The 12,171-nt window shown below is 44.1% G+C and overlaps 1 protein-coding gene across 1 annotated transcript; it reads left to right on the top strand.

Annotated features, from left to right (window-relative positions):
• The first annotated feature begins 2,798 nt into the window (after positions 1 to 2,798).
• Positions 2,799 to 7,225, top strand: pck1 (phosphoenolpyruvate carboxykinase 1 (soluble)). Its single transcript, NM_001140449.1, has 8 exons — positions 2,799 to 2,874; positions 3,349 to 3,611; positions 4,000 to 4,184; positions 4,436 to 4,639; positions 4,825 to 5,012; positions 5,198 to 5,585; positions 5,725 to 5,952; positions 6,097 to 7,225. Exons 2-8 carry the CDS (start codon positions 3,388 to 3,390, stop codon positions 6,555 to 6,557), a joined length of 1,878 nt encoding a protein of 625 aa, NP_001133921.1. The 5' UTR covers positions 2,799 to 2,874; positions 3,349 to 3,387; the 3' UTR covers positions 6,558 to 7,225.
• The last annotated feature ends 4,946 nt before the right edge of the window (positions 7,226 to 12,171 follow it).

Below are 12,171 nucleotides of genomic sequence, written 5' to 3'. Positions count from 1 at the left end.
CTGCCAGTCCCTGCCGCTGGAAAACATCCCCACAGCATGAATCTGCCACCACCATGCTTCACCGTTGGGATGGTGCCAGATTTCCTCTAGATGTGATGCTTAGCAAACAGGCCAAAGAGTTCAATCTTTGTTTCATCAGACCAGAGAATCTTGTTTCTCATGGTCTGAAAGTCCTTTAGATGCCTTTTGGCCAACTCTAAGCGGGCTGTCATGTGCCTTTTATTGAGGAGTGGCTTCCATCTGGCCACTCTACCATAAAGGCCTGATTGGTGGAGTGCTGCAGAGATGGTTGTCCTTCTGGAAGATTCTCCCATCTCCACAGACAAACTCTGGAGCTCTGTCAGAGTGACCATTGGGTTCTTGGTCACCTACCAGACCAAGGCCCTACTCCCCCGATTGCTCAGTTTGGCTGGGCAGCCAGCTTTAGGAAGAGTCTTGGTGGTTCCAAATCTTTTCCATTCTTAAATGGAAGGCCACTATGTTCTTGGAGACCTTCAATGCTGCAGAGAGTTTTTGGTACCCTTCTCCAGATATCAAGTTGTAGAAACATCAAGGATGATCAATCGAAACAGAATGCACCTGAGCACAATTTCAAGTATCATAGCAAAGGGTCTGAATACTTGTGTAAATAAGGTATTTTTGTCTTTTATTTTTAATACATTTGATGAAAATTCTAAAAACCTGTTTTCGCTTTGTCATTTTTGGGTATTGTGTGTAGATTGATGAGGAAAAAAATGTATTTAATCCATTTTATAATAAGGCTGTAACATAACAAAATGTGGAAAAAGTCAAGGGGTATAAATACTTTCAGAATGCACTGTATTTGGAATTTACATTAGGCTATAGCATACAAATAGCTATACCACATAGTTGTAAGCTTATTAGGCTATACTGCAAATTATTGTTACTTGTTCCTTAACTGTCTGAATGTCAGCACTGTCCTTCAGCACCACAACACCATCCCATCCTTTCAGTACCACGACGGGAGCTCCAATTGCTTAAACTGTCATTAAGATCTGTTGCCTACGCCTAATAGTCATACTCATCTCTTAATACTATTATTACAAGTAGAAGATTTGTGCTTTTTTAGTAAAGTTAGATCAAAGCTGAATCAATGTCTCGCAAGATAACATAATGATTAATTTGCATTTTACATAACAGAACCGAAAATAATACCATAGCATTGTCAGCCTATAACATTACTGAATATCTAAATGCATGTCCCCATAAAACTGATTGAGATCAAGCAATTGATTGGCATGGAGATGCAGTTTGGACGTTTCATTGGTAAAACGTGAAGCATTATCATCTAAGATTGACAGTGATGATGGCCTATTTTGAAATTAGGTAGACTATGCCTAACTTGGTGTTTGAGGATATTAAAAATCTAACATTTTCTTTAGTCAATGTGTGTGGGCATAGGCAGAAGTTGCAATTGGAGGATGCCTTTTATGCATGTTCTATAATTCAACGGTCAGTGCAAACTTCGACATCATAAAAAAATGTATTGCGCTCCCTCACCTAAACAAATAGCACTATACCACTGGGCATATCCCATAATAAAAAATAACATTTATTTTGTAAAATGTTGAATTAAGGTAGCCTAACATTTTCTGTTTAGCTAGCTAAGCTAGCAAGTTTACAAACGTGCTCAAATTCTAATAACGTTTCAACTTTAATTACCTACCCTTACCATGGTGAAGTTATTAATTACACTTTGGATGGTGTATCAATACACCCATCAATTCAAAGATACAGGCGTCTTTTCTGAGGAAGGAAACCACTCAGGGACATTTGTGACTTTAAAACAGTTACAGAGTTGAATGGCTGTGGTTCAACAATATTGTAGTTACTCCACAATACTAACCTAAATGACAGAGTGACAAGAAGGAAGCCTGTACAGAATACAAATATTCCAAAACATACATCCTGTTTGCAATAAGGCACTAAAGTGAAACTGCAAAAAATGTGGGAAAGAAATGACCTTTTTGTAATGAATACAAAGCGTTCTGTTTAGGGCAAATCCAGCACATCATGTTAACATGGCTGCATCATGTTATGGGTATGCTTGTCATCGGCAAGACTAGGGCATTTATTAGGATAAAAAGAAAAAGAATAGAGCTAAGCACAGGTGAAATCCTAAAAGAAACCTGGTTCAGTCTGCTTTCCAACAGACAATCTTTCTTATTTTTTAACTCTGCATTGTTGGGAAAGGGCTCGTAAATAAGCATTTCACGGTAAAGTCTACACCTGTTGTATTCGGCGCACGTGAAAAACAATTTTTATTAAATGTTTCATATTTACATCCACAATTATAAGTTACATTTATTTTGACATGTCAAAAATATGCAGAATTTTTAGAACTTCAAGGATCGGCACGTTCCTTTATAGTCTTGCAGTGTCAGCATTTAGATCATTGTCCATCTTTGGCAAACATCCACAATGTGCCAATCGCAAGAGTCAGCCAAAGATCAGCACACCAAATGATGCTCAGAGCAAAACTGTTGAATCACTTGCAATATGGATCAAAGTTCAACTCGAGAGATGCACGGTTGTGTGCAACTATCACTTTGAAAGAACAAGATGCTCAGTTGAATGATTAACTCCCCCAACTACGTATTTTCTTAGGATTAATGATTCACTGAGGACTGTCAAAGAGTTTTCCAAGAGCTGAACATAAGGTATTATAAGTTCATGCAAATAACTTTGAGGACGGGCCACCTTTGGTCATCCCTTCCCCCAAAACATTCCCAAAGTATAAAAAGACAGACTTCTCCTAACAGCCCATCAGGGAACAGCAAGCATCAAAACCTCATCATCAAGACTAAGCTGATGAGGCAAAGCTAACTCCTTCTTTATAACAAAGAAGAAAAGGTACTGCAATATTATACATCATATTTTTTGTAGGATTTCATTATCCTGTTTCCATGCATTTCATTTGTGAAGAGACGTGGTGCAAGGAGATGTTGTCATCTTGTTTTGCTACAAAATAGTTCTATTAGTTTTAGAGGAATATTTTATTAAAATGCAAACACATGTAAAATAAATCATCCACTTATATATTTGTTTATTAATATTATGCAGTCTCTATTCAGGACCATGGGTTCATAATCTACACTCTACTCTGAATACATATGAGGAAATTAAAAATCATACTTCATTGTAACATTATGGAATTGTGATCGTACCATTGAACAGATAAAAATGAATCTTGGACAATATGTTTTCCTGACAAACACTCAATACCAGTATTTTTGTGGTGTGTGGCTTATTTGGCAACTGTACACCAACCAGAAAGGTCAAACTGCCAATTTTTTTGTTCAACATATCCCTTCCTCTCTCCTCTAGTTCTCCAGTGACATCCACTTCCAGCCAACAGAACCAACCATGCCTCCTCAGCTGCAGTCCCAGAACAAGGCAGGCGTCCGGGTTGTCCAGGGGGACCTGGGGGCACTGAGCCCGGCCGTCAAGGAGTTTGTGGAGACTAACATCAACCTGTGTCAGCCCGAATCACTGCACATCTGTGACGGCTCTGAAGAGGAGAACCACACCATCCTGGCCAAACTGGAGGAGCAGGGCATGATCAAGAAGCTGACCAAATATGAGAACTGGTAGGTCACCTCACCATCCAGTTTCAGTGGACAGATGTCATGTTGAGTTGGGGACCCTGAGATATTTGAATGTTTCTGATAACTGTGGTTGTGTAGTGTGCTGGTCTGAGCATGATGAAGAGGCAGACAAAGTTTAAGACCTGTTATAATATTTAATGGATGTTGCAAATGTTGCTCTAGTATTATAATGGCATATGACCACATATATACAAGGATATGTACGATATACTTTGATATTATTTCTAATAACTTATGGGCTGACCACTCCACATATAGTTATAGCTACAGCCTCCATTTCAAACTTTGAAAAAAACAATGTGACAATGGTGAGAGGTGGCCATATTATGAGTCTTGATCCAATGTTCTGTTTTATTCTTCTCTCCTTCAGCTGGCTTGCCCGGACAGACCCCAGAGACGTGGCCCGCGTGGAGAGCAAGACGGTCATCGTGACCCAGGAGCAGAGGGACACGGTTCCGTCTCCACGAGCAGGTGGGATCAGCCAGCTTGGGCGCTGGATGTCTCAGGAGGAGTTGGACAAGGCTATGGACCTGCGCTTCCCAGGCTGCATGAAAGGTAGTCTAAAATCAACTGGGATGTTTTGCTGTATTACTGGTACATTGACACAAAACAATGTTAAGACTGAGAGTAGCATTATCTTCTCTTGTATTTACATGTTAATGGTGTTTATATTTTTGGGAGCATATTTATATGATGACTATCTTTATTTATTTATTTTTACACAATGCTTTACCAGAAGGACATACACTAGCTGCACCTGCACCATGTGTCCTAAAATCACTTCTGTTCACTCCTCTTTATTTTAGGTTGTACTATGTACGTGATCCCCTACAGCATGGGGCCTGTGGGCTCCCCCCTGTCTAAGATCGGAGTGGAGCTGACTGACTCACCTTATGTGGTGGCCAGTATGAGGGTGATGACCCGCATGGGCAAGGCTGTGCTGACCGCATTGGGAAACAGAGACTTTGTGCGCTGCCTTCACTCTGTTGGCTGCCCCCTGCCACTCAAAAGTAAGTCAGGCACAAGGGTATGCTTTCAACATGTATGGAAAACTCTGAAAACTAAGAAACAAATTACATAATTTTTATGTTCAATGCCAGTTATATTTAAATGTAAAATGTACGTAAGCATAAAGTCCTACAATACTACCGTTATCCATTCAAATCTAAGATATCTCTCTCTCTCTTTCTCTCAGAGCCCCTGGTCAATAACTGGCCATGCAACCCTGAGCTCACCCTGATCGCCCACATTCCTGACCGTAGAACAATTGTGTCCTTTGGCAGTGGCTACGGAGGGAACTCCCTGTTGGGAAAGAAATGCTTCGCACTCCGCATTGCCTCCCGCATCGCCATGGAGGAGGGCTGGCTGGCCGAACACATGTTGGTAAGGGCAGAGTAACAATAAACATAACCCAATAGGTGCATAGTGTACCGTGAGAACAGCTGAGGTGCACAAGTACAGCATGGTTTCACTTGATTGTTTTAATTCCACATTGCAAAAAATCTATACATTTGTCAGTTACTTCTGGAATGGAAATGTAAAATGCACTATTCTTTGTTGTTGTTCAGATCCTGGGCATTACTAACCCTGCTGGTCAAAAGAAGTATATTGCAGCTGCGTTCCCCAGTGCCTGTGGCAAAACCAACCTGGCCATGCTCAGTCCCACACTCCCTGGCTGGAAGGTGGAGTGTGTTGGGGACGACATTGCCTGGATGAAGTTCGATGACGAAGGCAACCTGAGAGCCATTAACCCAGAGAACGGCTTCTTTGGCGTGGCACCTGGAACCTCAGCAAAGACCAACCCCAACGCCATGGAAACCATTTGCAAGAACACCGTCTTCACCAATGTGGCCGAGACTAGCGATGGTGGTGTCTACTGGGAGGGCATGGACCAGGAACTCCCTGAGGGAGTCACGGTGACCTCCTGGAAGAACAACCCCTGGACATCCCAGGATGGTAAGTCTCCGCAAGGCTGGTCATCACAAGGCTGGCTGTTCCCCACAAGGCTGGTTCTTCATTAAACACACTACTTGAAACACACTTCCCTTGATTTGTATACTGATGTTTTCTCCACTCTTGTTTTGTCTTCCCATAGGAGAGCCCTGCGCACATCCCAACTCCCGCTTCTGCACTCCAGCTAGTCAGTGTCCCATCATTGACCCCCAGTGGGAGTCCCCTGAGGGCGTCCCAATTGAGGCAATCATCTTTGGGGGACGTAGACCTGAAGGTGTCCCCCTGGTTTACGAGGCCTTTAGCTGGCAACACGGCGTGTTTGTCGGAGCTACCATGAGATCAGAAGCCACAGCTGCCGCAGAGCACAAAGGTAAGTTAAACTCCCGAGTGTAACCTGCTGCATTGATGACTAAAGCAACTTTTAGAAACGTATGTCAAGACGACAGCGGAAATGACATGGAGCTGAATTGAAGAATGATATTTACCAAACTCTCTTCTTCTTCCGATCCACTAGGCAAGTTGATCATGAATGACCCCTTCGCCATGCGGCCCTTCTTCGGCTACAACTTTGGCCGTTACCTGTCCCACTGGCTGAGCATGGCCGGGCGGCCCAAAGCCAAGCTGCCGAAGATCTTTCACGTCAACTGGTTCCGCAAGAGCCAGTCCGGCAGCTTCCTGTGGCCTGGCTTCGGGGACAACATCCGCGTGCTGGAGTGGATGTTCCGCAGGCTGGATGGAGAAGCCGGAGCCATGCCCTCCGCCGTGGGCTACCTGCCCTGCAAGGGCTCCCTGAACCTGGAGGGCCTGGGGGAGAACCAGGTGAACCTGGAGGAGCTGTTTGGTCTGTCTAAGGACTTCTGGCAAAAGGAGGTGGAGGATATCAGGGCCTACTTTGACATCCAGGTCAATGACGATCTTCCCAATGAGGTGGCCAAGCAGCTAGAGTGTCTTGAGCACAGGGTGAGGCAGATGTAGGGAGAGATAGAGACGGAGAGAGATAAAGAGAAATGTGGCACTTCTGAGCCCAAAAGCCCTTAGACCTCCACAGACTAGAGAATAGAGATCATTCTAGAATATTTAACAGAGCTAGTTAGCCATTTTCAAAAGACACTTTAGAAACCTGCTGTGTAGAGAACTTAAATTTTCCTCAAAGTTGTTTTCTAAATCTCTTGTAAAACAGAAATCCTCCACTGTCACATTAGCATATTTACCTAGTTAAAATAGAGGTGAATTACACTTGAAACAGATTAGCGATGAATTTAAGAATATCTGGGAACAGTCTTTGTAGTCCCAATTGATCAGTTGCTCATCTCTGTTTTCAAAGCATATGATGCAGTCCAAACAACTGATGTCTGTGTTATTTAACAATAACTTATTAACGCACAATATCCAAAGCCATATGCTTATATGGTAAATCCATGTTGGTACAGCGGGTTAAAGGTGAACATTGCTGTACCATGGATCCAACCATCTACATGTACTTCACCCCTTCACATCTCAAATGTGTGTAGGTCTTCACTGTTTCTGTTTTGTTATGTCCTAATTTATTTTTGTACTCTATCGTATTGCCTTGTTGTTTCTTTGTTGTAATCTGAAATCTCAAAAGGAAGACAACAATAAACTTTATTTAAACTTTAAATTCACTCATGATTCTTCTGGTTTTTACACGTGGGATTTCTTATGATAGAAGTGGTTGAAGTATGACTGTCTTGCCTGATTTATACGGTGGGATTATATGCATGGTAATGATAACTACAAGCGCATGTACTGAAACAAAACCCTACTGTACCTCACACACAAATCCCCCCAAAAATGAACCATGACCCAAAATCTAATTCTCCTGCCACAAGATAGTAAATTAGAAGTTGATACTGGGTGCATGCTGGGTGGACAACTGAGCAAAAGGACAAGTACATTAGAGTGACTAGTTTGAGAAAGAGACGCCTCACAAGTCCTCAACTGGCAGCTTCATTAAATAGTACCTGAAACATCAGTCTCAACGTCAACAGTGAAGAGGCGACTCCGGGATGCTGTCTGTGTTCTTTTGCCCATCTTAATCTTTTATTTTTATTGGCCAGTCTGAGATATGGCTTTTTCTTTGCAACTCTGCCTAAAAGGCCAGCATCCCAGAGAAGCCTCTTCACAATTGACGCGGAGAGTGGTGTTTTCCAGGTACTATTTAATGAAGCTGCCAGTTGAGGACTTGTGAGGCGTCTGTTTCTCAAACTAGACACTCTAATGTACTCTGTATGTAGATATTGCATGAAAAATCTGCTGTTTCCAGCTACAATAGTCATTTACAACGTTAACAATGTCTACACTGTATTTCTGATCAATTTGATGTTATTTTAATGGACAAAAAAATGCTTTTCTTTCTAAAACAAGGACATTTCTAAGTGACCCCAAACTTTTGAACGTAGTGTATATATAATTTATAAATCCAAAAATGGATGTAGCAACTACAGATTGCCCCTTTAAGTCTATCAAAAGTGTGCAGGTTTGAGCATCTGTCCATTAGGCCTATGGATTTCTTTTTTTTTTTATCAGCATGAATTAGGTTGAGCAATAAAAGCCCCATTTTTATTCCATAGGCTTGGATCTGCACTATACAGCTGTTGCAAGAGCGCTGTAACGTCTGCGTCCAACTCATACTCCCAAACACCCTGGAACGCAGCCCACTTTCCAGCTCACTCTCCAGATTCCAATCACCGAATTCTAATCGCCTGGGGCCCGATTCACAAAACCTTCTTAATAAGAAGAAATTTCTTCTTAACTGCCATTTTTTCCTTAAAAGAAAGTTAAGCAAAGTTGCTATTCCTCAATAAAGTTATTGGAAATGTTCTTAAGGTTTTTTAAAGTTTTTTCCTAAGAAAGAAGTTAAGAAGAAATGGGATTCTTGAAAATAATGCTTTAGGATTTCTTCTTGGAAATTTACTAAACTTTAGGACAGCTAAACCCTTGTCTTGAGACGAATGAATACTTTTGTAAACATGAACGTTTTCTTACGCCACAGGCACAGTTGGTTACCGGATATTTAAATACATCAAGAAAACAAATAAAACGTGCATTATCTAGCTAGCTAGTAATGACCAATATATTACAATATTCTAGAAGTGTTAAATAGCTAGCGTTATCTCGTCAATTTGCAAAGAAGAACTTGGCTAATTTAGCTAACATTAACGTCGTTAGCTATGTTGTTGGCTATAAGGTCAGGACGCGTTGGCTAGCTACGGTAGCTACCCAACTTACCGGTTGCTCAGTCCCTCTACCACCATCTCTCCTATCATGTACGACACCTTCAACTCCAGCTGGTCCACATTAATGGTCTCTCAGCTCCCTTCTTCTTAGCAGCCGACTTGATGTCGGACCACTTATTTTTTACGGCGTCACTGTCCTTTGCCATACCCGCGATGGCAGAGACAGACTCGGCCACTCTCGCCCATCCTCTGCTTTTGGTGTCTGCGGTGACACCGCAGTTATCAAGTCTCCCCAACAGCAACCCTTTCCTGGCTGCTATTTCCTCCACCATCACTTCAAGCTCTTGTTTGCTGAAGTTTTTAATTGCGCTTTCCTTGGTTATCCATTTTTGATTTTGATGTACAGTAGCTAACGTTAGTCTGGCTATAATATGTGAAAAATACAGTTTTTTGTGTGTATAAAGGGTTCGCGAGCCAACTAAAACATTTTAATTATCGAGACATAAAGCAAAAAAATTAATGTAATAAAATGTAAATATCAACACTTTATTATAGTGGGCCAAATCCTATCATCCCTGTCACATAGGCTTATTTATTAGTTTCAAGCGCGTAACTAATGTCAATTCCACATAAGAAGATATTTACGAAGTTCCTAAGAAAACTACGAATTCCTAAGAACATTTTCAGGAATTGCATTTACGAACTAACTATCTTATGAACTTTTTTTTTTGTCTTAAGCAGCTTCTTAAGTTTTTTCGTAAGTAATGTTATGTGAATCCGGCCCCAGTTCTCACACCTGCATGTCATCATCCCGTCATTTAGTTCAGTTCCTTGCACCCCATCGCTGTGAGGTATTGTTTGTTTTTAGACACTTATTCGGAGCGCTGGTTTTTCCCGTCCTTCTTGGATGATAGTTTTTGCCTGCCTCACTCACGACGCCTTTTGCCTACTCCCTGCCTGTACTGTTGCCATTTTTGGACCTACCGTGTATGACCTTCTGCCTGCCCCTGGACTCAGCTACCTGCCTCCTCCTATGGTCCCTTTCATTAAACACCTGATGCGCCCTGCACTTGAAACCAGCTCTCTGTCTCCTTCGTGTTCAATACAAGCACATTTTTCACTGGCTGTCCACTGGTTTCAAAAACAATGATTGATAGGCAGCTTAAACTTCTTGAATTCAACCATTATTGGGTTCAAATACACATTTACATTTGTGAACAGCCATTCACAACAACCACAATCCGTACGGCGCAAATAGCTAAATGAGAGAGCAGCAGTGTGATTCACATCAATATAGATATCAATAATAAGTGATATCCGTATCGCCGTAGACTACACCACTACTGTCACTTTCTGGCCCTTGTAAGAGGTCATTTTCCATAGTAGAGTGGTCAGGGCGTGACAGGTGGTTGTTTTGGGTGGTTTTGGGTTTTCTGTTTATATGTGGGCTTTTTCTAGATTTCTATTTCTATGTTTTGTTTTCTATGTTTTGGCCGGGTATGGTTTCCAATCCGAGGCAGGTGTCTATCGTTGTCTCTGATTGGAAGCCATACATAGGCAGCCTGTTTTTCCTTTGGGTTTTGTGGGTAGTTGTTTTCCGTTTTGTCAGAGTGTACCTTACGGAACTGTTGTCAGTCCTTTCATTGTTTTGGTTCAAGTGTCTTCATTAAAAGTTTAAATATGAGCACTATACACGCTATGCCTTGGTCTACTCATTTCGACGCATGTGACAGAACTACCCAACACCAACGGACCAAGCAGCGTGCATTCTCCAGGAGGATGAGCAGGACCAAGCAGTATGGCTCAGAGGAGTGGACCTGGGAGGAGATCCTAGATGGGGCAGGAGCGTGGACAAGGCCGGGAGAATATCGCCGCCCGCCAGAGGAGATAGAGGCAGCGAGGGCGAAACGGCGATACTGGGAGGAATGGCTAGGCAAGCAACTGGAGGCCGAGAGGCAGTGGCAAAAAAAATGTTTTGGGGGCACATGGGTAGATTGGCTAAGGCGAGGTTAAGACCTGAGCCAACTCCCCGTGCTTACCGTGGGGAGCGAGTAACTGTAGAAGCACCGTGTGATGCGGTGGTGCGCACAGTGTCGCCCATGCGCACTCACAGCCTGGTGCACTCGGTGCAAGCTCCTTACCGCTGCCATGCTAGAGTTAGCATTCAGCCTGGAAGGAGTGCGCCGGCTCAGCGTTCCTGGTCTCCGGTGCGTCTCCTCGGCCCAGGTTATCCTGCGTCAGCTCTATGCACGGTAACCCCAGTTCGCCAGCTCAACCCAGTGCGGCCTATTCCAGCTCCCCACCCTTGCCGGGCTATGGTCAACATCGAGCCAGGACGGGTTGTGCCAGCCCTCCAGTGCGCCTCCAAGGCCCAGTACGTCCTGTGCCTGCTCCTCGCACTCTTCCTCCAGTGACGCTCCTCAGCTTGGAGACTCCAGCGACGCTCCTCAGCCCGGAGCCTCCAGCGACGCTCCTCAGCCCGGAGCCTCCAGCGACGCTCCTCAGCCCGGAGCCTCCAGCGACGGCCTGCAGCCCGGAGCCTCCAGCGGCGGCCTGCAGCCCGGAGCCTCCAGCGGCGGCCTGCAGCCCGGAGCCTCCAGCGGCGGCCTGCAGCCCGGAGCCTCCAGCGGCGGCCTGCAGCCCGGAGCCTCCAGCGGCGGCCTGCAGCCCGGAGCCTTCAGCGGCGGCCTGCAGCCCGGAGTTGTCAGCGGCGGTCGGCAGTTCAGAGCCTCCGGTGCTGATCCACGGTCTGGTTCCTCCGGCGACATAGAAGCGGGGGGATCAGTGGGCCGTGTGGGTGCTACGCCCCGAACCAGAGCCGCCACCATGAGTAGATGCCCACCCGGACCCTCCCCTATAGGTTCAGGGTTGCGGCTGGGAGTCCGCACCTTTGGGGGGGGGGGGTACACGCCCTGACCTGAGAGAGTCGTTTTTCTCTGTTTGGTTAGGTCAGGGTGTGACATGGGGTGGGCATTCTATCTGTTGTATGTCTGTTGTTTTTGTATTTCTTTGTTTTGGGCCGAGTATGGTTCCTAATCAGAGGCAGCTGTTAATCGTTGTCTCTAATTAGGAATCATACTTAGGCAGCCTGTTCCCCACCTGTGTTTGTGGGTTATTGTTATTTCTGTGTGAACGGCACAGTGCGTTACGTTTCTTGCTGCGTACCTGTTTATTGTTTTGGTTTTGGTTTTCCTTCAATAAAGATGTGGAATTACCGGCACGCTGCGCCTTGGCTCCTACATGACAGGGAATTTGAAGATTCAGAACGTGACAACTATTTCTAATGTATCCATGATCTTTGTAATCTCCTTGAGGGTGATAGTTTGTAGAATGATTTCCTTTACGATCCATTGAGGTACTTAAAACCGTAATATAATCTCCCACCATAATAA

The sequence above is a fragment of the Salmo salar genome, chromosome ssa12, assembly GCF_905237065.1.
Source record: "Salmo salar chromosome ssa12, Ssal_v3.1, whole genome shotgun sequence".
Taxonomy (NCBI): Eukaryota; Metazoa; Chordata; class Actinopteri; order Salmoniformes; family Salmonidae; genus Salmo; species Salmo salar.
The sequence above is the reverse complement of the archived record's forward strand: the minus strand, read 5'-3'. Positions and strand labels throughout refer to the sequence as shown.